Here is a 25,749-nt window from a genome sequence, read left to right as displayed (position 1 = left end):
TCGGGAGCTGAGGCACGAAGTTCACTGGTTTGAGGGCTGCCTGGGCTACAGATATGTCTCAAAAATGTATTAAAGGGAGCTAGGGATGTAGCTCGGTGGTAAAGCAACAGGGTAGAATTTACCACTAAGGACCTGGAAGTATGGATCAACAGCAAAGAACTTTCCTAGACTCTGCAAGTGAGGGGCTAGGGATGTGGCTCAGTGGTAGACCCTCCTGCCTAGAATCTCTGAGGTGATGGGGACGCGTCTCAATGCAAAAGCACTTGTATAATAATGCACAGGTCCTGGATTCAGACCATGGTATTGTTTAAAATTAAATAAAATACTTTAAAAAAAAAAAGTGAGTCTCGCAACTCCTGCAGCCAGGCCCTTGGCTTCCAAGAAGCAGCCTGCCCGTGAGCATGCGCAGAGTGGCTTTGCTAGTCTCCATCATCCAGGGAACACTGCTGAATCTATACGGGAGGGTGGCTAGGGCACATAGGCGTTGTTTTATGAGGACTCAGTCCCTCTGTCTCGCCCCTCCCCCTGCAGTCCTTTCAGGGCCTTGCCTTCCCTCTCCCACCTTCCAACCGCCCGCCTCCCAAAATGGCGACCAACCGCCTTCTTTCCCGCCCGGTGTCGGGTCATTGCAGAAGCCACGCCCCCTTTCTCTAAGCCTCGGGGAGTCTGGCCCAGGGGCACGCGCCACGAGCCCGGACCGCGCGTGGCACGCTCGCGACGACGCCGGGCCATGCATGCGCGCACACACAGTGGCAGGCGCACGCGCCCAGGGCCGGGACCGGGCTGCGCGTGCGCGCCGGGCGTCGTCCAGGAGCCTCGCGGCTGACGGGGGCGGCCGCTGGGAAGGCCCCGCGAGGCGCGAGGCACGAGGCCCGGCGCGCGAGCCCCCGGGGGCGGGTAAAACCCGGTTGCTGCTGCCCTTGCCCCTTTCCCCTCTCTCCCTATCCCTGTCTGCCCACTCTTTCCTCTCACCTCGACCCCTCTTCACCCTCTCCTTGGCTTCATCTTCCTCCCCAAGCGCAGGCCTCTGTGGCCCCTGTCTAAGGACGCCGCTCAGCTCCGCGTCGCGCACGCTCCTTCTGCACCCCCGCAGCCCCTTCCTTCTTGGAGAAGACTCTTGGGGTGCCCCCAGCCCACTGCACCCACCTTTATTTTCTACCCGGTTCCTGCCAGGTCCCCCAACTGCCCCCTCGCAGTGCCCCAGCTCGCGCCGCGGGCCCTACCCGACCTCTGTGCCTTCTGCACCGCGGCCTTGCATTCGCAGGCCCCTCTGCTGACTGCCCCCTTCCTCCTCAGGTGTTCTGTTTTTGGGAACCCGGATGTATCTCTTTTTGAGACTCTTCCAACAGGAGCAACAAACTCTCTTCTCTTTCTTGATCATGCCTCTGCCTCTCCTTATGCTTTTTCTAGCAAAATTACTATTTTTTTTCAACCAAGATCTCCCAGTTTCGAGCAAAAAATAGAATAATAGTAATACTATCTGGACTACAATCCCCCATTTTGGAATATTTTTCCAGTTACAAGAAACCAACTCATTTCTTCCAGTTTCTCATCTAATGTGTTTGCTCCTCCAAACCTTCCCTGCCCCCCAAATTCCTTTTCATCATCAATTCTCCCACAATTAGATTTTGCCCCCACAAAACCCTCTAGGTTCCTCTTACCTGGCTGGAGTGGTGGGAAAGAAATAAGGTTAAGAAAAGAAAAAGTAATTTCCTCCATCTTTATCTCTCCAGCTTAGTATTGCTTCACTTCCTCCCCAAATGGTCTTTCTCCTCAATTTCATACCTGTTTCCCTGCTTGTTTGGGGATCCAAGTTCTGATTGTCCCTTCCTTTTCACTCCCTGTTTTCAGGGCAAACGATATTGGATGAGTTTTCAAAAATTACCACCTCACCTTTCCAGGAGGAGATAGTGAAGGTCTGATTCCACCTGAACCCCCTTTCCTGTGGGACCTAAGCCAGGCCCTCCTGTTCCCTGGAGAGTCACTCACTTGCTTTTGGGGTGAGTTTCCTTCTTTCCTTCTTTATTTTTTGTTTTTTTTGAAACAGAGTTTCACTATAACTTTAGAGCCTATCCTGGAACTTGCTCTGTAGACAAGGCTGGCCTCAAACTCACAGAGATCCGCCTGTCTCTGCCTCCTGAGTACTGGGATCAAGGCGAGCGCCACTGCCCAGACCGAGTTTCCTTCCTTTGCACCTATTCAAAGACCACCTGCTGTGTCCTGTGGATCACTTTCCAGCATTTCTGAGCATCTCTACACCAGTGTGAAGACCATACACATTTCTGACAAAATCAGCAGAAGGATAAGTATAAGCATAAGGGAGTCATTGAAAGATATCTCAGGTCGCACGCCTGCTGATGTCTTCTGAGGAAGGTAGATTGAAGTATGTTTTCGTTGTTGATGTTCATTGCAAAACAAAAAACAAAAACCTTTTACCTTTTCTTCTGGTTCAGGGTAGCAACTCAGATCCCGACAAGAACAAGCAAGTGAGGGATCATAGTAGGAAAGATTATGGTAATCCAAATTATGTTCTCTTCATTGAGTGATGGCAGCTAGTGCAGGTAGCCAATCAAAAATACCAGTACAAAAAAAAATACCAGTACAGGGGGACTGGAGAGATGGCTCAGTGATTAAAAAGCACAGGTTTCCCTTCCAAAAGTCTTGAGTTCAACTCTTACCAACCAAATGGCTACTCACAACCATTTCTAATAGAATCTGATGCCCTCTTCTGTCATGCAAGCATTCATGCAAATAGAGCATTCATATATAATATATATATTTTTTTAAAAAAAAAAGAAATGCCAGGCCAGGTTTGCAAGAGTTTTTTTGTTTTTTGTTTGTTTGTTTGTTTTATTTTTTTTTAAGACAAGGCTTTTGTCTTATAAACTGTCTTTATGTGAAAGTTAAATTACCAATGCTAACAATGAATTTAATAGTTTTAAAATGGCAGAGCAGGGACTGGAGAAATGCCTTTTTTTTTCTTTTTGTCTGAGACAGGGTTTCTCTGTAGTTTTGGAGCCTGTCCTAGAACTAGCTCTTGTAGACCAGGCTGGCCTTGAACTCACAGAGATCCATCTGCCTTTGCCTCCTGAGTGCTGGGATTAAAGGCATGCGCCACCACCACCCTACTGGAGAGGTGTCTTATTGGTTAAGAATATTGGCTGCTTTTCCAAAGAATCTGGGGTCAATTCCTAGCATTCATATGATGACTGATAACCATCTATTAACCCAGTCCCAGGAGCCAGGACCCTCATCTGGCTTTCCTGCATGTGGTACAAAGACATACATACAGGCAAAACATACTCATGATTTTTTAAATTGGTAGGGCAGGAGATGTAGATCAGTTGTGAGTGTACTTGCCTAACATGAATGAAGCCCTAATGTGATCTTCAGCACTGTATAAAACCCAGTGTGGAGTACACACCTATCCTGCCAACACTTGAGAGATGGAGACCAGAGGATCAGAAGTTTAAGGTCATTCTCTTCTATGAGTTTGAAGCATGCAAATGGGATGCATATAACCCTGTCTCAAGAAAACAGTAAAAACAAAAAAACTTAAAGAGTATTGATCACACTAATAACCCCAACACTCAGAAAGCTGAGGTAGAAGGATTGTTAGAGTTCAAGTCTCAAAAAAAAAAATGAAGACAATGTGAAAATATATTTTTGAGTTAGTTGTGGTGGTGCTTACTTTTAATCCCAGCACTTGGGAGGCAAAGGCAGGCAGATCTCTGAGTTCTAGGTCAGCCTGGTCTACAAATTGAGTTCCAGGACAGCCAAGGATACACAGAGTAACCCTGTCTTGGCTGGGGCAGGGGAGTTGAAGGACTAGTGAGACGGAGATGGCCCAGCATTAAGGATAATGGCTGCTCTTCCAGAAGACTAGAATTCAATTCCCAGCACCCACATGGCAGCTCACACCTACCTGTGACTCCAGCTACAGGGCTTCTGACACCCTCACACAGACATACATGCAGGCAAAACACCAATGAACATAAAATAAATTATATATTTTTTAAAAAGAAAAAAAATGGGGGGCTGGAGAGATGGCTCAGAGGTTAAGAGCATTGCCTGCTCTTCCAAAGGTCCTGAGTTCAATTCCCAGCAACCACATGGTGACTCACAACCATCTGTAATGAGGTCTGGTGCCCTCTTCTGGCCTGCAGGCATACACACAGACAGAATATTGTATACATAATAAATAAATAAATAAATATTTTAAAAAAAAAAAGAAAAAAGAAAAAAATGGTTTTCTAGATTTTATTTTGTGTTTTCCTCTTTTTTTCAAAAAGGGTTCCAGGCTTAAACTCACTGTGTACTCGTGAGGATAACCTTGAACTCCTGGTGGTCCTGCTTTCACTCCCACCCCAGTGACTGGAATTGAGGTGTATGCCACCATGTCCTGATTGATATTCTAGATGTCAGTGTTTCTTTTCATTGCTAGGACAGCTTGTGGGAAGGAAGGAACTTTTCGGAGTCTCTTTTCCTCTTTTTTTTTTTTTTCCCCGAGACAGGGTTTTTCTGTAGCTTTGGAGCCTGTCCTAGAACTAGCTCTTGTAGACCAGGCTGGCCTCAAACTCACAAAGATCCACCTGCCTCTGCCTCCTGAGTGCTGGGATTAAAGGTGTGCACCACCACCGCCCTGCTTCCTTTCCTCCTTTAGTTGACAGGTGCCAGAGTTTTTCTTCTTGAATGTCCTTCAGATTCCTCTGTCTCTCTCTCTCTCTCTCTCTCTCTCTCTCTCTCTCTCTCTCTCTCTCTCTCTCTCTTTAAAATATGGCAGAACTTTGCTATATAATCCACACTGGCCTCAAACTCTCAATTCCCTGCCTCAGTTTCCCATGTGCTAGAATATAGTCATATGCTGCTGCTACACAAGACAAATCCAGTCTTTAAATAAGTGATCAGAGGAAATGAATCAGTTCTCTGGTTAAAGCCATATGGCTAGAGCAGGAGGTCTTCCTGGATTATTCAACTTCAGAATGAGATATAGAGTGCAAGGCAGGAGTCCAGTGCCACATGTGGGATAATAGCAGAGTAGAGTGCTTAAGTGTGAAGGCTTCCAGATCAGACTGCATAGGGCAGGATTCTAACCATAGGGCAGGATTCTAACTCTGAGTTGGAACAAGCTATTTATCTAGGTTTTCTTTATGTCACCCATGGCAAGGTTAATAATGTAGCACATGCCTCAGAGAGAGAGGAGCTGAGAAAACTAAAAATGGCGTGTGATTGATCCCGGCAGTGCTTGGCATGTAATTAAACCTCAATAATGGTCACGCTGTTAGCGTAAATGTGATTATTACAACGGTCTGCCAGGGAGACAAGTGGAGGCTATGGGCAGAAGAGGGCATGAGCCCTTGTTAGAGAGGACAGTTATCTCTGGCTCTGTCCTGTTGTTCACTGTCAGGGAATATCAAACCTAAAAGTTTTCAAGAGATGATAGAAATGTGCATATGTAGAGGAAAGACTCTAATTTTGCTGGGATAGAACAAGGGTTGTGCCTTTACACAGTGGTTTACCACTGAGATCTCTCTCCAGCCCTTGATTTTTGAGACAGAATCTAACTATGTAGCTCAGACTGGCCTTGATTGTCTTATGACCTTGGCACCCAAGTACTGGGAGTGTAGGCAAGTGCCACTGTAGCTAAAAATAAAAATCTCTTCATTAAAAAAAATGTTGTTGATTAATTCAATTTGTGAAAATTCTGTATAGGCCAAAGAAAATGGGTCTATAGTTTATAATAGACCCTATTTATTCATTTATTAGTATGTAGTTTGAGAGAGACAAGGTTTCATGTTGTCTTGCTATATAATAACTGAGACTGGCCTGAACTTCTGATCCTTCTACCTAAGTGCTGGGTTTGCAAACATCTGTCCCATGCTCAACTTTATTTTATTATAATTAATTTGTTTTGAGATAGTTTCTTACTGTGTCACCCTGGTTGGCCTTAAACTAACAGTGATCTTTTATGCTCTGCTTAGAGCACTGTCTCTCATATCGAGCAATGATATGAGCCACCATGTTTGGCTTGATTAGCCTTTATTTTTGTGTTATATTTCTTAATGTAAGTGTGTGCACATGTGTGTGTGTTACGTTGCATGATATGGCAAAGATACATCTCTTTTCAATTGTTCCACCTTTATTTTTGAGACAGGATCTCTCACAGAACTTGAAACTCATCCCTTCAGCTAGACTAACTGGCTAATGAGATTTAGGAACCTGGTCTCTGCCCCACCCCAGCCCCTTCAGTCATAGGGTTACAGGCACATGCCACTGTGCCCATCATTTTACGTTCATTTCAAGGATCCACACTCAGGTTGGCATGCATGCACAACAAGCATTTTACCAACTAAGCCCTCTCCTTAACTTGTGATGGGACTTTTTTTAAAAAAAAAAGGAAAAAAAGAAAAGAAAACATAATAGCATTGCTTCGGATCCCCACTGTTGAATTAAATTGTTTCCTAAACTATTCAGCAAGGCATCCATGATAATAAACAAGGCATAAGGTTCTAAAACTCACAGCCTTTATGCAACTAGAAAGCTAAAATTAACTTGGAAATGAAATGCAAACAAGGCAGTCCAGTCAGTTTAATCAAATTGCAAACATTAATGAGAGAACGGCTAGCTCACTGCCATCTTTAATGTTCCTAGAACATTAAGATGACTGACTGTCTTACTGGTCCTTTTTGGCTTTAGGCAAAACCTTGTGGTGTCTCAATTCTCTAACCACTTTTTGCATTTTTTTAAAAAAAGATTTATCTTGGCAGGGCAATGGTGGTGTATGTCTTTAATCATAGCACTCAGGAGGCAGAGGCAAGCAGATCTCTGAGTTTGAGGCAGCCTGGTCTACAGAGTGAGTTCAGGGACATCCAGGGCTACACAGAGAAATCCTGTCTCAAAAAAACAAAACAACAGATTTATCTTTGTACATATCTGTATTGGTTCCTGAGAGGCCAAAAAAAGGTCATTGTATCACTTGGACCTCAGTTAGCTGAATCTACCTGTATGTATTCTCCTCTCTCATTAGCCTGCAATAGTCAAAGTAGTACTTTCTGGCAGAAAACAAAAACAGACTGCCTCCTTAGTGCTTCCTTCCAAAGGGTCATTAGATGATCCACATATTCCTGGGCTTTTTCTTTTAGATTGTCTTCAGAGTAAAAAAAAAGTTATATGCATTGCCTCATTTCTTGCACTTGGGAGATGGAGGCAGGAGGATTAGGAGTTCCAGGTCTAATCCAGTTCCCTCTACTCCATATCAAATTCAAGGTCTCAAATTTCTTAGAAGGCATGACCTGTAGCTAGTGATAAAGCACCTGCCTGGAGTGTACAAGGCCCTCCATTCAATCATCAGTACTACCATCCTGACTAAAACACCTGTTGGATTAATTTATTTGTTGACAGAGCAAATCAGATGTGCACTACTGCCTGAGGCTCCGAGCAGGCTGAAGGTTCTGAACTCAGAAGTATGTTGAAAAGCAAATGTCAGCTGGGGGTTGGGGTGGGGGTGGTGGTGGCATATGCCTTTAATCCCAGCACTTGGGAGACAGAGGCAGGCAGATCTCTGTGAGTTTGAGGCCTTGTAGCCTGGTCTACAAGAGCTAGTTCCAGGACAGGCTCCAAAGCCACAGAGAAAGAAAGAAAGAAAGAAAGAAAGAAAGAAAGAAAGAAAGAAAGAAAGAAAGAAAGAAAGAAAGAAAGAAAGAAAGAAAGGAAAGAGAAAAGAAAAGAATGGCAAATGTCATCATGCCCCATGCCCCAACCCTGGAGATCTTATAGGTCTGCTTAGGTTATTGGTGTTGTTCTGGAATTCTCTGTGCAGACCAAACCAACCTTGCCCTTGCTGTGATTCCACTGTCTCCGCCTCCTAAGTGTTGTCACTACAGTCATGTTGTCATGTTTTTCTGTCTGGCTTTTACGCCTTCTAGTTTAATCGGAGCACTGTGGTGGCTGGGTTTTGTTTTGTTTTGTTTTGTTTTTAGGAATGCAGGCCCTAAAATCAGATGTCTAGGTTTCAAGTCTGGCTTTCCCACCTGTTCCCTAACGACTCCTGGTTTGATCATTTAATCCTTTACTTCCTCAAACTGTTCCTGAAGGAGTGATAACAGAATTACTTGTTGGTTGCTGTAATTTCTTATTGATGAGTTAAATGCTCAGAAAGCCCTTGGTTCCAAATCTGACTCAGAGAAAGTGCTTAACAGAAGTGATTTTTAAAAAATAATTTATTTTTATTTTATGTGCATTGGTGTTTTGCATGTATGTATAGCTAGCTGTGTGAGGGTGTCAGATCTCAGAATTATAGACTTGTGAGCTGCAGTGTGGATGCTGGGTCCTGTCGAAGAGCAGCCAGTGCTCTTAACCTCTGAGCCATTTTTCCAATCCCCAACAGGAGTGATTATTATGAGCTCATTTTTACTGGTTGATGAAGGGGATAGGGCCTTTTCTCGGCAGCTAGTAGCAGTGCTCTGTAGAAGCTGCTCTGCAAAGGTAGAGAGATCCTTTTTGCTTATAGGCGCACCCCCACTCTGCTTATCAGAAACCCAGGAAACTGAGAATCTGGAGGCATCTCAAGACTTATTTAGTTTCCAAACCTGAACTACATGGTGCTGTGTACATGTGTGTATATGTGTTTATGTGTGTTCAAGTGTGTGTGTCAGAGGTGTGTGGACATTTGTGTGCGTGTAGAGGCCTAAGGGTGACTATGGTATCCTCCTCAATCACTCTTCACCTTAAATTTTTTATTATGTGTGGGTGTACATTTGTACCTGTGTGAGGTCACAGGACAGTTTGTGGGAACTGATTCTATCCTTTTACCAGGTGGGTCCCAAAGACTTAACTCAGGTCCTCAGGCTTAGTAGTAAGTGTTTTTCCTTCTGAGCCATCTTGTTGGTCCATTTTTTTATATCACCTATTTTATCTATTTTATGTATTGGGGTGCATATGTGTGCTGTCATGTATACATATGTATGTGCTGTGGAGGCCAAAGGTTGATGCTGAGTATCTTCCTCCATCACTCTGCATTTTATTTGCCAAGGCCCTTGAATTGGAGCTCAGTGATTCAGCTAGTCTAGTCAGTGGAGTTGTCCCAGGGATTCCCCATCTTTGTCTCTGAGCCCTGGAATTACAAGTAGGCTACTAGCTCAGCTTTTTATGTGGGTGATGGGGATCTAAACTCTCTACGGTAAGCACTTTATCCACTAAGTCATATCCCTAGCCTTTCTACACCTTAATTTTAAAGCAGGGTCTCTTTCTGAACTTGGAGCTTATCAATTTGGTTAGACTAGTGGAGCAACAAGCCCTAGATCCTCCTGACCCCACACTCAGCACTGTGGTTTCAGATGTGTAATCACACTGCCACACCTGGCTTTTTACATGGGGGCTAGACATTAAAGTCAGGTCCTCATGCTTGATAAATTAAATCTAGAAGTGAGGCAGTGACAAAGATGTCAGTAAATGGCCCAACAATAACCAAACCAAATCAACTGGTGCTTGTAGCATACCTTGTTAGAGTATGAAACAGCCATCAGCACTGCTAGGCAGAGCTCTGCCTTAGCCTTACTTACTGCTTAAGTAGAGCAAAGCTTAGTTAGAGGGAACACTTGGAATCTTGCCAGGTCTTTTCGGAGTATGTACTCACCTTCTATAAGATTCCCAGGATTATGTCGAGCTGCCTCGGGAGTGAACGTGACTAAGTCCATGTTTACACTAGTACCGCCCCCCCCCCCTCGTGTGGTGTGATTCTGTGGTTTCTGGCTAAAATGTGTGGTGGTTTCACCATTATTACTATTTATTTTACATAAGTATTTTGCTTTCGTGTATGTATGTCTAGGCATGCCTGGTGCCCATGAAGGTCACAAGAGGGCATCAGATCCCCTGAAACTAGAGTTGTGGATGGTTGTGATCTATCATGTGGGTGCTGAGAATCAAACCTAGTTCCTCTGGAACAGTGATTCTTAACCAGTGGGTTATGACCCCTTTGGGGGTGAAATATCAGTTATTTACATTTCAATTATTGTGTTTTGTTTTGTTTGTTTTGAGACAGGTTCTCTCTACATAGCCTGGATTGTTCAGGAACTCACTAGACCACGCTGGTCTAGAACTCACTGAGATATGCCTTACATCACATTTTTTTTTGGTTTTTCAAGACAGGGTTTCTCAGTAGCTCTGGAGTCAGTCCTGGAACTTGCTCTGTAGGCCAGGCTGGCCTCGAACGTGCAGAGATCCTCCTGCCTCTGCCTCTGCCTCTGGAGTACTGAAATTAAAGGTGTGTACCACCACTGCCTGGCACATTACAATTTATAATAGTAGCAAAATTACAGTTATGAAGTGGCAACAAAATAATTTTATGGTTGGAGGGGTCATTACAACATGAGGAATTCTATTAAAGGGTTGCAGATTAGGAAGGTTGAGAACCAGTGATCTGGAAGAACAGCCAGTGCTCTAAACTGCAGAGCCATCTCCAGCCCTGCTTTTTTTTTTTAAAGATTTATTTTATTATATATATAGTGTTCTGCCTGCATATATTCCTGCACACCAGAAGAGGGCACCAGACCTCATTATAGATGGCTGTGAGCCACCATGTGGTTGCTGGGAATTGAACTCAGGACCTCTGAAAGAACAGCCAGTGCTCTTAACCTCTGAGCCATCTCTCCAGCCCTCCAGCCCTGCTTTTTGCTCATTTTTTTGTCTGATTTTGAGAGAGGGTTTCACTATGTCACCCTGGCTGGCTTGGAACTTGCTAGGTAGAGCAGGCCTCAAATTCATAGAGATCCGCCTGCCTCTGCCTCCTAAGTGCTGAGATTAAAGGCGTGCATCAGTATGCACAGCATTCACTTACTGCCTTTTTACTACTGTTCTCAATATGCAGCACAGTACACTGTCCATTCCCATCTGGGAGACCCTTGGTAGCTTCCAGGTTTGACTTGTGATTAGAAGTGCCATGAGCATGCGCATGCACGTTTGTGTGTAGTGATGACTTTGAGCTACATAGACTAGTTCCTGGGAAAGCAGTTGCTGGGTGGTGTGATATGATTGTGCCCAACTCTGTAAGAAACCTAAGGATGAAAGCTTCTCAGTCCTTATCCTGTGGGGCACCATCACCCCAGCTTTCTCACTTGCTTTACCAAGTCAGTTCTTTGCTGCAGGCTTCAACAGCTGTTCTCTCAAAACCAGTTTTTACCCTGAGGAATTTCCAAATTAGGCAAAAGAAGATCAAGACTTTTGCCATGGACTTTCAGGAGCCATTACACGTCAGATGGGAGGCTGTGGTTCTTTAAGAACAAATTCTACTCTTTTCCTTCCAGCACCAGGAACCCACACCAGATACACAACTGCCTCTTCAAGAACATTGCTGAGCCAGGGAGTGGGATGGGCTAGGGTAAGTTAGAGTATCCCAAGAACTCTGCTCCATCCAGTGGGTCACCTTTTCCTTCAGAGGCATACTAGGGGCTGCAAAACTTTCACCGTTACTGAGAGTTTTGATAAAGTTAATTTTTGTTAGTATTTCTGTGATGGGATTGATGGGATAGATGGGTAGTATTTGAATTACTAATTTAATATTTTCCTTCTTCCCCCTTTCTTTTCTGTACCTGTCCTCTTCTTACCTTTCCTTCCCCTCCCCATTCTCTCCTCTCTCTATCCTTCTCTTCCTTTCCCCCTGTTCTCTTTTCTTCTCCACCCACTTGTGTTTCCTAGGCCAGTCTTGAACTCCTGGATTCAAGGGCTCTTTCCATTCAGCCTCCGGAGTGCTAGGAGTATAGGTGGGCACCATGGCACATTTCCTAACTTTTTTATTTGCTAGGATCATTTATATGTTTTCTTCTTTTTGAGTGAGTTTTAGTGTTTGTCTATTTTGAGGAATTTGCTCATTGAACTTTTTGTGTTTGAGATGGATGACTTGGGTAATGGGTGTGCCTTGTAGCTGATCTACTGTGTGGACACACTGTCTAAACACAGTTCTTCATAGTACTTATTATGATCCTTTTTATTTTGTCACTAGCAGTGGTTAGTGATACCTCCTCTCTTACTCCTTTTATAGAGAGCAGGACGGGAGATGGCTAAGACTGTCTCAGCCTCAAATTGTCTATGTAGCCAAGGATGTCTTGCCTCCATCTCCCAAGTGCTGGGATTACAGGCATGCCCAGTTTATGTGATGCTGGGGGTGGAACCTCTAGAACTTTGTGCTAGACAAGCATTCTACTAACTGAGCCACATTCCCAGCTTAATTTCAACATTTAATCTATATCAAAATTCTTTTTTTTGTACCAGACTTTGCCAGTCTACGTTGTTTTACATAGACATCATGTCTCTATTTGGTCAGTGGTATTTCATGTGTCTCTTGGCCACATAGAACAAATGGATAAGCAGTCCCAAGCTTAAACCCAGGCATGAATTTTTCAATGTTCTGACTTGTGCCTCACATCTAGCTTTGCGTTTTTTTGTTTCTAGCACTTGGAGTTTCCTCACTTGCCTTTTCTGCCTGGACACACATTAAAGTCTATCTGATCTCTCCTGTGCTTATAGCAGGAGGGAAAGGACTCTACAGTTCACCATGTGCTGTTCTGTCCAGTTGACAGATAAGGAAATGGGGCTCATAGGACCTGCCCAAGGTCAGACAGCCAAGAATGGCCAAGAACAAACCCCTTTGGGCTGCTCCATTTCCAAGTCTACACTCTGCCTACCACACCTACCATCTCTTAATTCTGATTCATCCTTGTTCATTTTTCAGAAGCTAGCTGCCAGCAAGTGCTCTCTCCTTTCTGACTCTGAACACACCCTTGCTTGTCTGGAGACAGGCTCTGGCCAGGACTTGGCTGTGGAAAACTATGGAGTCATATAGCCTTGGGGAAGAGGGGGCCCTTCCATCAGAAGGGCACCTCTCTTCCTTCTCTGAGAGTCAAGGGCTCAACTGCAGTGACACACTCAACCGGGACCTGGGCCCCAACACACGGGACCTGCTCTATGCTGGCCTAAGCGGTTTGGATCTTGATCCCAGTCTCTCCACATCAGATATGCCCAGCGAGGTGCTGGAGGACAATCTGGACACCTTATCTCTGTATTCAGGGAAGGACAGCGACTCTGTAAAGCTGTTGGAAGAATATGCAGACTCCGAATCCCAGACCTCCTTACAAGGTGAGGCTCTTCACGGACAGAGCACCAATAGTTTCTGCAGCCAGCCAGGGATCAAATCTGCTGGCATTAGCTAGGAAAATTCTCCTCCTTAACTGGGGATGGTGGTACATGCTCATAATTTCAGCATGTAGAAGACAAATGCAGGAAAAAAAAACCTACAAATTTAAGGCCAGCCAGAGCTACATACACAGTCTCCAAAAACAGACATCCTAAACAAAAGGGAAGGAAGGAAAAAAAAGCAAAACAAAAATCTCTGCTTCTTTGGGAGCTTTTTTGCCTACTGTGGAATTGTTGCCAACTTCTGAAGGAAAGGGAACCCTAACCCTAGGGACCAAGATCGAGAAATGGGTGTGTAGGCAGACCATCAGGTTTGTAGGAGACCTTCCCATCATTGCTGTACCCTTCATTCTTGCAGAATGAACTGGGATCCTATCCATTAAGTTCTGTGCTTGTTTAACTTTTTCAGGCCTCATGTACTCATCTGTAAAGTAAGGGGGGGACCCCAATTCTCTCATGTCCCCTGTCCCAAAACAACCGTGGTGAGAAGTGAAAAAGACTGCAAAAGCCTTCCATAGACCATAATGTACCAGACAGGTATTAGGAGCTTGATTTGTTTCTGTTTTGTCTTTTTTTTTTTTTTAGACCGGATTTCTCTGTGTATCTCTAGCTGTCCTGGAGCTCACTCTGTAGATCAGGCTGGCCTCCAACTCATAGAGATCCACCTGCCTCCGCCTCCTTGAGTGCTGGGATTAAAGGCTTGCACCTTCACCACCCGACTTTGCTTTGTCTCTTTAAAAGAGGTCTTGCCATCTTTTCAGAACACCAAGGTTCCTGCAGACCTCTTGCCTCAGTCTGTCCAGGAGCCAAGGAGCCAAGACTATATACTTTATAGGTTGTGCCACCATTCCCAGCTAGCTGTTTGTTCAACCGATACTAGATGCTATCAGTAATACTTCATCTCAAAAGTATTCAGTTCCAAACTTTTCTCTTCAGCCATGGAAGAACAAGGGGAGAATTAGTAAAATAATTGAAATCTTGGGTAAGTCTCAGTTTGGTTTGCTGTTGTCCTCCTGTAGAAGTAAATTCTTTTGTTTGGCTTGGTTTGGTTTTGACCCTCTTTATTGATTCCTGGCAAGTTGCTTCAATGGGTTAACAGGGCTAGAGTTCCTGGGAGTTTATAGTCACACCTTTCACAGGGAAATCCACATGCAAATGCCAGTCTACACTGCTAGTAATCTGTTGGAATTGTGTCTGAGGAAGTGCTAAAAAAATTTGCTACCATGAAAGATTCTGAAAGTCCCACTCCACAAAAAAAAAAAAAAAATGACCAAGCACTGTCAGGCCTGAGTCTGTGTTGGAATGATGGCAAAACAGGACTTAGAATTGTGAGTGTTCACATGGGGAGATTTCTGCGGCACTAACCAGGCCCAGGGCTGTGGTATAGCACTCATCTTTGGACACACACTACTGAAAAACACTAGTGGTGGGGATGTGTACATTTTGCTGGGCACAAGAACCCTAATTGTAATCAGTTATTCTTAGAGTTCTGCTTAGTTTAGCCTTTCTTAATATCCAACTGTTATTCTGCCCCCCCCCCCATATTAAATTTTAATTCCATGCTTTTGAAATTAAATTTAGGTCCACATAAATGTATATGTTTGTGCCATTTTCCTCATTTTTGTGTTTGAGAAGGGGATCTCACTATGCTATTGACCAAGCTGGCCCTAACTTTCTGGGCTCCAGCAGTTTTCTTGCCTTGGCCTCCTGAGTACTTGGGACTACATGCCCAAATTTCATTTATTTTTACTTGTTTTTTTTTGAGACAGATTCTCACTGTGTTGTCCAGGATGTCCTCAGACTCTGAGTAATCCTCCTATCTCAGTTTCCCAAGTGCTGATAACTACTGGCATGAGCCACAACTCCTGTTTATATTAATTTTTTAAATTAGAGAAGTAAAATGTTCTAGGGTGGTTGCACATGCCTTTGATCCCAGCACTTGGGAGGTAGAGGCAGGTGGATCTCTTGAGTTTGAGGTCACCCTGACCTATAGATGAGTTCCAGGACAACCAGGGTAACACAGAAAAACCCTGCCTCAAAAACTAACCAACCAACCAAATGAACAAAGTAAAATATATTTATTATAGAAAATATTGTTATAAACAAGAGAAAAACACCTTTCAGTCATACACTGCACACATAGTTTGCTTTTGTTTTTTGTTTTGTTTTGGGGTGTGTGTGTGTGTGTGTGTGTGCGTGTGTGCAGGAGGTGGGGTACTATCCACTGTGTCTTCCAGACTGGTTTGAACTCAGCAGTTCTCCTGCTTTAGCTGGAACTACAGGTATGCACCAATAGGTCTAACTTATAAGTCTTCAAATGCATCATGGGTGAAACTGCCCAGATATATGTTGTTTCATAGAGTTAATTCATATGAAAGGCCCCGTATCCAGCAATATATTCATCCACTTAAATAATGTGATGGTGTTTGATGGTTTAAAAGCTTGGTGTTTTTGAGCCAGACAGTAGTGGTGCACATCTTTAATCCCAACACTCAGGAGACAGAGACAAGTGGATCTCTGTGAGTTCGAGGCTAGCCTGGTCTACAGAGTGAGTTCCAGAACAAGCAGGGCTACAGAGAGAGACCCTGTCTCAACCACCCTCCAAAAAAGTTTGATGTATTTGGATTCCTATGTAAGATTGAATTGATCATTATTGTCATAGGTGTTCTAGTGTGTTGTCAGATCACAGTCATGTTGGACTATTAAAGTGTTTCTATGAACTGCTTTAAAAATATTTTATTTATGTGTATGTGTTAATGGTGAGTGTGTATTCCACATGTATGTAGGTACCTGTGGAAGACAGAACAGGATATTGAATCCCCCAGAGCTGTAGTTACAAGCAATAGTGGATTGCCTGCCATGGGTGCTGGGATCTGGAATCTGTCTGGTCCTTTGCAAGAGCAGCCAGTACTCTCTCTTTCTCTCCAGCGCTTGTGAACAACTTTACATACTGAATCTTCTTTTGAGTTAGTTCGCTGAACATTCTTCTCACAATTTTCAACTTCATGACACTGCTTTCTAGAAAGCTCAAGTGACTGTTTAGGCCATGACTTTACCTGGTTTGGTGTCCTTAGCAGCTTTGTTTTGCTGTAGTTTTTTAGTTTTACAGTTGCTTTAATGTGTACTTAAAGCACCCCAGCAAGGCTAAGAACTGTATCCTGAGGGAGCCTGGTTTTCTTATTTATACTTTTAGAGTTGTTCAGTTTCTCACCACAGTGATTTTTCTCCCTTCAGTCTTGTCCCAAATCTCTCTCTGCCCCACCTGAAACAGGATAGAGGCAAGCTGCTCTTTCTCCATGTGCTGGTCTTTCCAGTACTTGATTATACCTCCCTTTCCCACCTGAGTGTCCCCAGTTCCTCATGAGACAGAATTCATAAAAATATCAGCTGTCATTTTACCAAGAGATACAGAAAATGTGGGTAATTAAGACACATACAAGGAGGGGGCTAAAACAAGCCCGTCTCTCTGCCGATAAACTCCAGTCTGACTGTTTCTACTTAAATTAACTTTTGTTTTGTTTTTGTTTGTTTGTTTTGTTTTGTTTTTGAGACAGGATTTCTCTGTGTTGCTTTGGAGCCTGTCCTGGAACTCACTCTGTAGACCAGGCTGGCCTCGAACTCACAGAGATCCACCTGCCTCAGCCTCCTGAGTGCTAGGATTAAAGGCATGTGCCACTACCACCCAGTTTAAATTTACTTTTTAGTTTTCACACCTAGGGTCATTCTATTTTCAAAAAGTTTGCTTTCTTTCTTTCTTTCTTTCTTTCTTTCTTTCTTTCTACTTAGTAGTATGATTGGAATACTTCCATGTTCTTGAATATTTCTACAACTTTGGCTTGGAATGCTGTTTCATAGGTCATAATACAGAGCTGGTGTATAGCCCACTTGTAGAGTACCTGCCAAGCATTAGCATGTCAGACCCTTGGTTCAGTCCCCAGTGAGTTCAAGAACACACACACAGAAAGAGAGCAAGAACAAATGATGTGTTCACCTCTAAATTCCCTTTTCAGATATAAGGTTGTTTTAACATTTTCTAGAAAAAGCAGATCGATTTTTGTAAAAAGTCGAAAACTCAGGAGCAGAGCCAAAGGGGTGAGTGCACAGTTGCACTATTTTCTTAGGTTTGGATAATGTAGCTCCAGATAGACCTTGTGTGAATATCAGTAACAGGGTAGATCAGCTTCCAGCTCTGCTTGTCTTGTCATGCTGCTGCCCTAAAAGTTCAGCCTTGTGCCATCCCTGCCCTCCACATCTTGCACCAAGACCAGGTGCAGTTCTATAGATATGGCCTGTTCTGGACCTTGGTTCCCTTTCAGCCACAACTTGTCTTCTGCCCATGCAGAGCTGCTGAGGTGGAGGGGTCTCAGGCAACCTGGACAGGGCTCTGTACTAAGAATCTATATTGCTTTTGGACTCCCAAACCCTAGCTTGACATAATCTGTACTTTCTCCCTTTGTTTAGACCTGGGTCTGGGAGCACTCAAGGTGCCTAAAGAGACTGATGAAGGAGGCAGGGCCACTGGGAGTACAAGGAAAGGCAAGCGGCAGCACAGTTCCCCTCAGAACCCACTCCTGGACTGCAGCCTGTGTGGGAAGGTGTTCAGCAGCGCCAGTTCCCTGAGCAAGCACTATCTGACGCACAGCCAGGAGAGGAAACATGTGTGCAAAGTCTGCAGCAAGGCCTTCAAGCGCCAGGACCACCTGTATGTCAAGAGTCTGGTCAGGAGGAGGGCAGGGGGCATGCACCTGTCTTTCCCTTATGCTCTTATCCACCCATCTTGTCCTGTCCTTTGTTGAGCTCCCACCTCTGTGGTACTCAGATGTGTGTTCCCCATCCTCTGGTATGGATTCTGTTCTCTTCATACTGCTATTGTCTGGGGCAGGTGTCTTCACTGAGCCCCCAAATTTATACCAGTGAGGAAATCCCTGCCTCTATTTGCAGACATGACTCTTGTGGTTTATAAATGTGATCAATTACCAGGCATGATGGCACACTGGGGAGGTGGAGCAGGAGAAGCAAGAGTCCAAGGGCAACCTCAATTTCATATATACCAAGTTTGCAGTCCACCTGGACTATATGAGAAAAAAAAACAATCAAATGAGTTTGGCTAACTTGGTGAAGAGATGCCCCAAGTCCCTGGCAGGTGTCTGAGGACTCTCGGTCTGCAACCCCTGAGAATTTTCTAAAATTAAAAAAAAAGCCTGTATAAAAGCTTAAGAGAGATCATGTGGGGGTGGTGGTAGTGATACACACCTTTAATTACAGCACCTGTGAGCCAGAGGAAGGCAGACCTCTGTGAGTTTGAGGCCAGCCTGATCTACAGAGCGAGTTCTAGAACAGCCAGAGCTACACAGAGAAACCCTGTCTTGAAAAACCAGGAAGAAAGAAAAAAAAGCTTAGAGCAATGCCCCCTTGTAGTTAATGTCTTGAGAATAACAAGTTTTTGCTATGAGGCTCGAGAATGGGAGGGGATGATGCCTAGCTAAGGTTCTGGGTGGAGGAAGGGGCTTTCTCTTCATCCTCTGGTTCAGCCTCACTTAAGGCAAAGGAGGTAGCTTTCTCCTGAGCCTAGTGCTTAGATCTTCTGAGTCCTCACAAGACATGGACATTCTTTGTAGAAAGTCATTAAAATGTCTCAGCCATATAACACTGGGATTTTCCAAAACTAGACTGTCAGGACCCCGAGGGTAAGGGCTCATTGTTGGTTATATCATTGTCCACAAAGACAGGAGTAGACACGACACACTTAGCATACATTTACACTTGCACAGCTTATTGACATACTGGCTTTTTGGCCCTAGGAAGGTTTTGTTGACTATTAGTAAGCTGATTTCTTGGCTGGAGTTGATGTGAGGGGGCATTTCAGGAAGCTGTCCCCATAGACAGTCCTGTGGTAGTTCCAGACTGGCATCTCCTCAAATGTATTCTGCAGAGCTCTGCTTCTCAGGAATGCTGGTGGAACTATATGAAAGCAAAAGTTAAACATACCTCCAACCCTGCATGCTTTGTTAACCTTCAAAGAGTAAAGTGGGGGTGGGTGGGGTGGGTGGTACATGCATTAACATATCCCAGCTGTGCCTGGGTCCCCAGAGTTCACCTTTAGAGAACTGCTGTCCCTTGTGATCCCACTTTGGGGAAACCTGATCTGGCTCTTGTGGGATTTATTTTTCCCCCAGTGTTTCTTAGTGATGAGGGCAGGGAAGTGAGTCCATCCCAGTTGGTTAGACAGAGTAAGGGGCCCAAACAGTTCCTGTATCAGTGTTTGGGGCCTGCCTGGTGACCTCCCTCCCATGTCTCACTGCAGGACCGGGCACATGCTCACCCACCAGAAGACCAAGCCCTTTGTGTGCATCGAGCAGGGATGCAGCAAAAGCTACTGTGACTACCGCTCCCTGCGCCGCCACTATGAGGTCCAGCATGGAGTTTGCATCCTGAAGGAGGCCCCACCAGAAGAAGAGGGCTATGGGGACCCGACCCACAACCATGATGTGGCCAACCAGCCTCCACCCAGTGGTCTGAGGTCCCTGGGGCCCCCAGAAGCTAGGTCCCCTAGCTCTGTCTTGCCCAACCGAGACCTCCTTCGCTGTATTGTAAGCAGCATCGTCCACCAGAAGATTCCCTCTCCTGGCCCAGCAGTGGGGCCTTCTGACACCGAAGCAAGGAGCTCAGCCTGTGCCTGCCCCACTTCACTAGGGTCATCATCCTGTACACCGGCCAGTGCCCCAGTGGCCTCAGGAACCCTGGGCTCTGAGGTTCCTGAGGAAACTCATCCTCCACGGAAGGAACCTGCCACTGAAGTGTTCACAGCTGTCCAGTCAAGGGTGTCTGAGAACGGTGCCCCTGAACCGTCAGAGTCAGAGTTGGAGTCAGAGTCTCCACGGCTTCAACGACCATCCTCCCTGGAGGGCTGGCCAGAGAGCAGCTCCCTGCCTGCCTGCCTGCCTCTCTTCCGAGGCCATTCAGTTCCCTCAGGATCCCAGCCACCCAGCCACAATTTCCAATGGCTCAGGAACCTGCCTGGCTGTCCCAAGAACAAAGGCAGCAATGTGTTTATGGTTCACAAGCCTCCTGCAGTGCCATCCCGGGAGGGCTCTGAGGGTGGCCCTGGGCCCAGCAGCATCCCCACTACAGTGGAGCCTTCACCCAGTCTGGGCACCAGCCAGGAGGAGCTGCTACCATTACCTCCTGCACTCCTGAAGGCACCTGGTGAGACTTCCAGTGATGTTCGACAGGCAGCTGGGGAAGATGATGGCTGGGCTCCCAAGAAGAGCAAATCTGACTGTGAATCATTCCCGTGGCAGAGCCCCACAGAGCTTGGGCTCCAAGACACACAGAACCCAGGTGGACTCCCTTCAGATGCCACACCCCTCTTCCGGCAGCTGTTCATGAAGTCTCAGGAGTCTCTGGTAAGCCACGAGCAGATGCAGGTGCTCCAGATGATTGCCAAGTCCCAGCGGATCTTCTCCCACACCCAGGTGGCTACAGCCTCAGTCCAGAGACCAGGGCCGGAGAGCAAGCAGTCAGCACTAAAGCCATTGCAGGGGCCATGGCCACCACAGACCCTGCCACCAGTACCCACTGTGGACTCTTTCCAGATAGGCCCTGGGCACTCAGAACCAGAGGGATCCCCAGTCCGCAGGAGGAAAACCATGCCAGCAGTGTCCAGAGAAACATCCCCTGGTGGCCCTAGGCGAGACACAAAAGGAGGACCCAAAGTGGCCTCTGCACCACCATCCCTCACAGGGCCAGCTCTGCACACCTCCCGGAATCCAGACAGCTCGTCTCTGGCCAAAGGGACCTTGGACCTGGGGGACATTCTCCCCAGTGCAGGCTCACGGCAGTCCCAGTTAGGTGGAGATGAGCCAGCTGGAACTCAGCTGGTTGGGAAACAGGGGCAAGGTGAGAATGCCCTGGCTTCAGGGGCCATGAGAGGTGAGAAGGGTCCAGCTTGCTCCCGAGGTGGAGGCTACAGGCTCTTCTCAGGCCACCCCAGGGCCCAGAGATTCTCTGGTTTCAGGAAGGAGAAAATAAAGATGGATGTGTGCTGTGCAGCTTCTCCCAGCCAGGTGGCCATGGCCTCCTTTGCATCGGCTGGGCCTCTGGCAGATCCCCCCCGAGACATGAAGTCCAAGCTGACAATCTTCAACAGAATCCAGGTATTTGTACCCCTCTGTCATGGTCTGTGTTGTGGCAGGGCTTTGTGTATGTCCTTGCATGTATAGCATTGGTTAACTGTCCAGGCACTTCCCCACAGCAGTGGGTCCTTAGATGTGATTTTTTTCAGGAAAATCACTGGTCATTGTTGTTCACTGAGCTCTCTTCCCTGCTTTCCTTTGCCTCCTGCTTTCCTAGATTTGCCTCCTTCAACTCTTGAGAGGAGATCAAGGTACAGGCCTCCTCCCTTAACTGTTAACTTCATGTGATGGCTGTGCCTTCCATATGCATACAGAACCTGAGTCCTTTGTGCATTATGCAGTGACCAAATGCTTTGAGTACTTAGCTACTCTTCTTAGTGAGAGCAGCATCTTTCCCACTATCTCACAGCTACTACTTTGTAAACATTTACATCTTTGTTAGCCAAATGTTGTTTGGAATTTTATGCTTTAGCAGATTTTGGTTTAGTTGCAGGTTCTGACACAACTATTACTGTTGGCTGGAACACTTCATCACTCAGAAAAGATACTCTGCATGCCTTAGTTGGCACCCCAGTCTTTTGGTCCCTTTACCATTATCCTTCCAGCCCTAGGCACTCACAAACCTGTCTCCATGGCTTAATTGCTCTGGGCATTTTATGTCAGCAGAGTCACGCATTGTGTGGTGGTTTGTGTCTAGCATTGTCTGCTTACATCACATGATCAAGGTCCATCCATGTGACAGCATCTCTCTCAGTGCTTCATTTTCTTCTGTAGAAATTAAAAGCTCTGGGTGGTAGTGGCACACGCCTTTAATCCCAGCATTCGTGAAGCAGAGGCAGGCAGATCTTTTTGAGTTGAGGACAACAAGAGCTAGTTCCAGGAGAGGCTCCAAAGCTACAGAGAAACCCTGTCTTGAAAAAACAAAAAAAAAAGGAAATTAAAAGCAATTTTTAATACGCTTATTTAGAGTAAGGGCATCAATATGTAGTATTAGCTGGCTTGGGACTTGCTATGTAGACCAGGCTGGCCTTGAACTCAAAGAGCTCAGCCTACCTCTGCCTCCTGAGTGCTGGGATTTTAAAGACCTGTGTCACCACACTTGGCATAGTGTGTGTGGAGGGATGTGGCTGTGATCATGAGAATGCCACAGAGCTCACGTGGAAGTCAGAGGACAGCTTGTGGAAGCTTGTTTTCTCCTTCTACCATGTGGATTGCAAAGATTAAACTCAGATCATCAAACTTGGCAGCAAGCCTCTACTTCCTGAGCTATCTTACAACCTTCCTCCATTCCTTTTTCTGGCTGAGCAATAGTCCAGTGGATAGACAAGTCAGATTTTTTTTTATTTTTTATTGGTATTTATTGAGCTCTATACTTTTCTCTGCTCCCCTCCCTGCCTCTCTCCTCCCCCCTTCAATCCTCCCACAAGGTCCCCATGCTCCCAATTTACTCAGGAGATCTTGTCTTTTTCTACTTTCTACTTCCCATGTAGATTGGATCTATGTAACTCTCTCCTAGTGTCCTCGTTGTTGTCTAAGTTCTCTGGGATTGTGGTTTGTAGGATGGCTTTCTTTGCTTTATGTTTTAAAACCACCTATGAATGAGTACATGTCTTTCTGTGTCTGGGTTACCTCACTCAAAATAATGTTTTCTAGCTCCATCCATTTTCCTGCAAAATTCAAGATGTCGTCATTATTTTCTGCTGTGTAAATGTACCACATTTTCCTTATTAATTCTTCAGTCAAGGGGCATTTAGGTTGTTTCCAGGTTCTGGCTATGACAAACAAAGCTACTATGAACATAGTTGAGCACGTGTCCTTGTGGTACGATTGAGCATCCTTTGGATATATACTCAAAAGTGGTATTATCAGGTCTTAAGGAAGGTTGTTTCCTAATTTTCTGTGAAATCACTACACTGACACCCAAAGGTGCTGTACCAGCTTGCATTCTCACCAGCAATGCAGAAGTGTTTCCTTTTCCCCACAACCTCTCCAGCATACGTTGTCATCAGTGTTTTTGATCTTGGCCATTTTTACAGGTGTAAGATGGAATCTCAGAGTTGTTTTGATTTGCATTTCTCTGATGACTAAGGATGTTGAACATTTCCTTAAGTGTCTTCAGCCATTTTAGATTTCTCTGTTGAGAGTTCTCTGTTTAGGTCTGTACTCCATTTTTTTTTTATTCAAAGTTTATTAAATTATAAAAGTTTCCATTTCCGCCCCTCCTCCCAACACCCTCCCACTCCCCCCACTCCCTTTCCTCCTTCCTCTCCATCCCAAAGAGTGTACTCCATTTTTTTATTGGATTATGTGATCTTTTGGTGTCCAATTTCTTGAGTTCTTTGTATATTTTGGAGATCAGACCTCTGTCTGATGTGGAGTTAGAAAAATCTTTTCCCATTCTGTAGGCTATCGTTTTGTCTTGTTGATGGTGTCCTTTGCTTTACAGAAGCTTTTCAGTTTCAGGTGGTCCTGTTTATTGTTTTTCTCAGTGTCTGTGCTGCTGGGGTTTTATTTAGGAAGTGGTTTCCTGTGCCAATGTGTTCAAGTGTACTTCCCACTTTCTCTTCTATAAGGTTCAGTGTGACTGGTTTTATGTTGAGGTTTGATCCATTTGGACTTGAGTTTTGTGCATGGTCATAGATATGGGTCTATTTTCATTCTTCTACATGTTGGTATCCAGTTATGCCAGCACCACTTGTTAAATATGCTTTCTTTTTTCCATTTGATATTTTTTGCTTCTTTATCAAAGATCACATGTTCGAAGATGTGTGGATTGATATCTGGGTCTTCTATTCTGTTCTATTGGTCCTCCTGTCTGCTTTTATGCCAATACCAGGCTGTTTTCAGTACTGGAGCTCTGTAGTAGAGTTTGAAGTCAGGGATTGTGATGCCTCCAGAAGTTCTTTTATTGTACAGGATTGTTTTGGCTATCCTAGATTTTTTGCTTTTCCATATGAAGTTGAGTACCATTCTTGACAAGTCAGATTGTATTTGGTCAGTCATCAGTGGATTACTTTCACTCTTTGGCTCTTGTAAGTGAGCTGCCAGGAAGGCTGTGTACAGCTTTTGTATAGGTGCATGTTCTCGTTTCTCTTGGGTAGTTTCTAGGACTGGAATTACCAGATCCTACAGAGTTTCAGCTCAGTGTCTAAGTAGTGGCCAGACTGTTTTTAGGGAGCAGCACTGTTTTTCAGCACCTCTGCCATGCACAAGTGCCCTGGCTTCTCCTTGCTCTTTGCTCTCATGGTCACTCTCGGGTGTACTGTAGTGTCTGCCTGTGCTGCCACTATCAAGCCCTGGCACTGCTGGAGTTTACATCCTCCTGTGTGCTTATAGGCCACTTGTGAACTGTTGTCTTACTAACTCGCAAAAATTGTGTGTGTGTGTCATTCATATATATATACTGTATGTACATCAGACATGTAACTTGCAAGTGCTTTCTCCCCTTATGTAGGTGTCTTTATATCTTTTGTGTGAATAGTTGTGGGTACAAAACTTTCAGTTTTAATGAATCCAGTGTGTGTTTGTTGGGTTTTCTGTTTTGCTTTGGTGTCAAACTTATGACACCATTGCCCAATCACCATCATGCAGGCTTCCCCAACACAATCTTCCTTGTTCCCTTGTCTGGGCTTTGCTGGCTCAGATATCCTCTCATCTCCAGGGTGGAAACATCTACAGGCTTCCCCATCCAGTGAAGGAAGAGAGCTTGACAGGCGGATGGTAAGTTCAGAAGCCCTCATGACCCACCATGGCAAGTCCTCTGGCTTCTCTGTACTGTCTTGGGTGAAGGAACCAGATGCCTCCAGCTCTGCAGAGGACTCTTCAGCCCTTGGAAAGTTGAATATGGTCTTACATTTTCATTGTTTAGATGAGTTGTCAGTGGACTGGTGTCACATACAAGAAACAAAACAAAAACAAACTAAAAAGCAAAAACAACAAAAGCAGCTGTCAGTAGACTAGAATCTCATTCTCCCATTCTTCCCCCCACCTTTTCTACCCACAGCCATCAGCCAAATGGGGGTCCCACAGACTGGATGGAGTCAAAGAGTACTTTTGTGTGCAAGAATTGCAGCCAGATGTTTTACACTGAAAAAGGGCTGAGCAGCCACATGTGTTTCCACAGTGACCAGTGGCCATCACCTCGGGGGAAGCAGGAGCAGCAGGTGAAGGGGCAAGATGTGGCTTCTGTGGTACAGGGTTGGACACTTTGGTGAATGGAGGAAGGAACAGTGTCATCCATCTCAGGTTAAAGGCAGCATTCTTGCAGGGATGACGGGGGTGGCCTGAGTGCTAGGACCATCTGTGCAGGCCCTTGCACCAGCCTCCCGGCCTTTCTGTGTCATCAGGAGCAGTTTCTTCTCCCTGGCTGCCCTTTCTCTTATAGCTGCCAACTCTCTATGCTCAGGTATTTTGCACTGTTTTTCACGGA

At 45.2% G+C, this 25,749-nt stretch overlaps 1 protein-coding gene across 6 annotated transcripts in view; it reads left to right on the top strand.

Moving 5' to 3' along the window:
* Nucleotides 1–1,223: 1,223 nt before the first annotated feature.
* Znf541 (zinc finger protein 541) overlaps nucleotides 1,224–25,749 on the top strand; it is a 37,332-nt gene continuing 12,806 nt past the window's right edge. The window contains exons 1-9 of one of the 6 annotated variants that reach the window (XM_048431718.3): nucleotides 1,224–1,689; nucleotides 1,852–2,000; nucleotides 11,301–11,374; nucleotides 11,692–11,756; nucleotides 12,725–13,128; nucleotides 17,647–17,887; nucleotides 19,490–21,341; nucleotides 24,964–25,040; nucleotides 25,324–25,483. In XM_048431718.3, coding sequence (XP_048287675.1) covers nucleotides 12,822–13,128; nucleotides 17,647–17,887; nucleotides 19,490–21,341; nucleotides 24,964–25,040; nucleotides 25,324–25,483 — 2,637 coding nt within the window. In that variant the 5' untranslated portion in view covers nucleotides 1,224–1,689; nucleotides 1,852–2,000; nucleotides 11,301–11,374; nucleotides 11,692–11,756; nucleotides 12,725–12,821. Of the gene's footprint in view, nucleotides 2,001–11,300; nucleotides 11,375–11,691; nucleotides 11,757–12,724; nucleotides 13,129–17,646; nucleotides 17,888–19,489; nucleotides 21,342–24,963; nucleotides 25,041–25,323; nucleotides 25,484–25,749 lie in introns of all 6 variants that reach the window. The other 5 variants (XM_048431716.3, XM_048431720.3, XM_048431722.3 and 2 more) reach the window with 5 other exon arrangements.

This window comes from Myodes glareolus, chromosome 1 (genome assembly GCF_982192425.1).
Source record: "Myodes glareolus chromosome 1, mMyoGla1.1, whole genome shotgun sequence".
Classification (NCBI taxonomy): Eukaryota; Metazoa; Chordata; class Mammalia; order Rodentia; family Cricetidae; genus Myodes; species Myodes glareolus.
The sequence above is the reverse complement of the archived record's forward strand: the minus strand, read 5'-3'. Positions and strand labels throughout refer to the sequence as shown.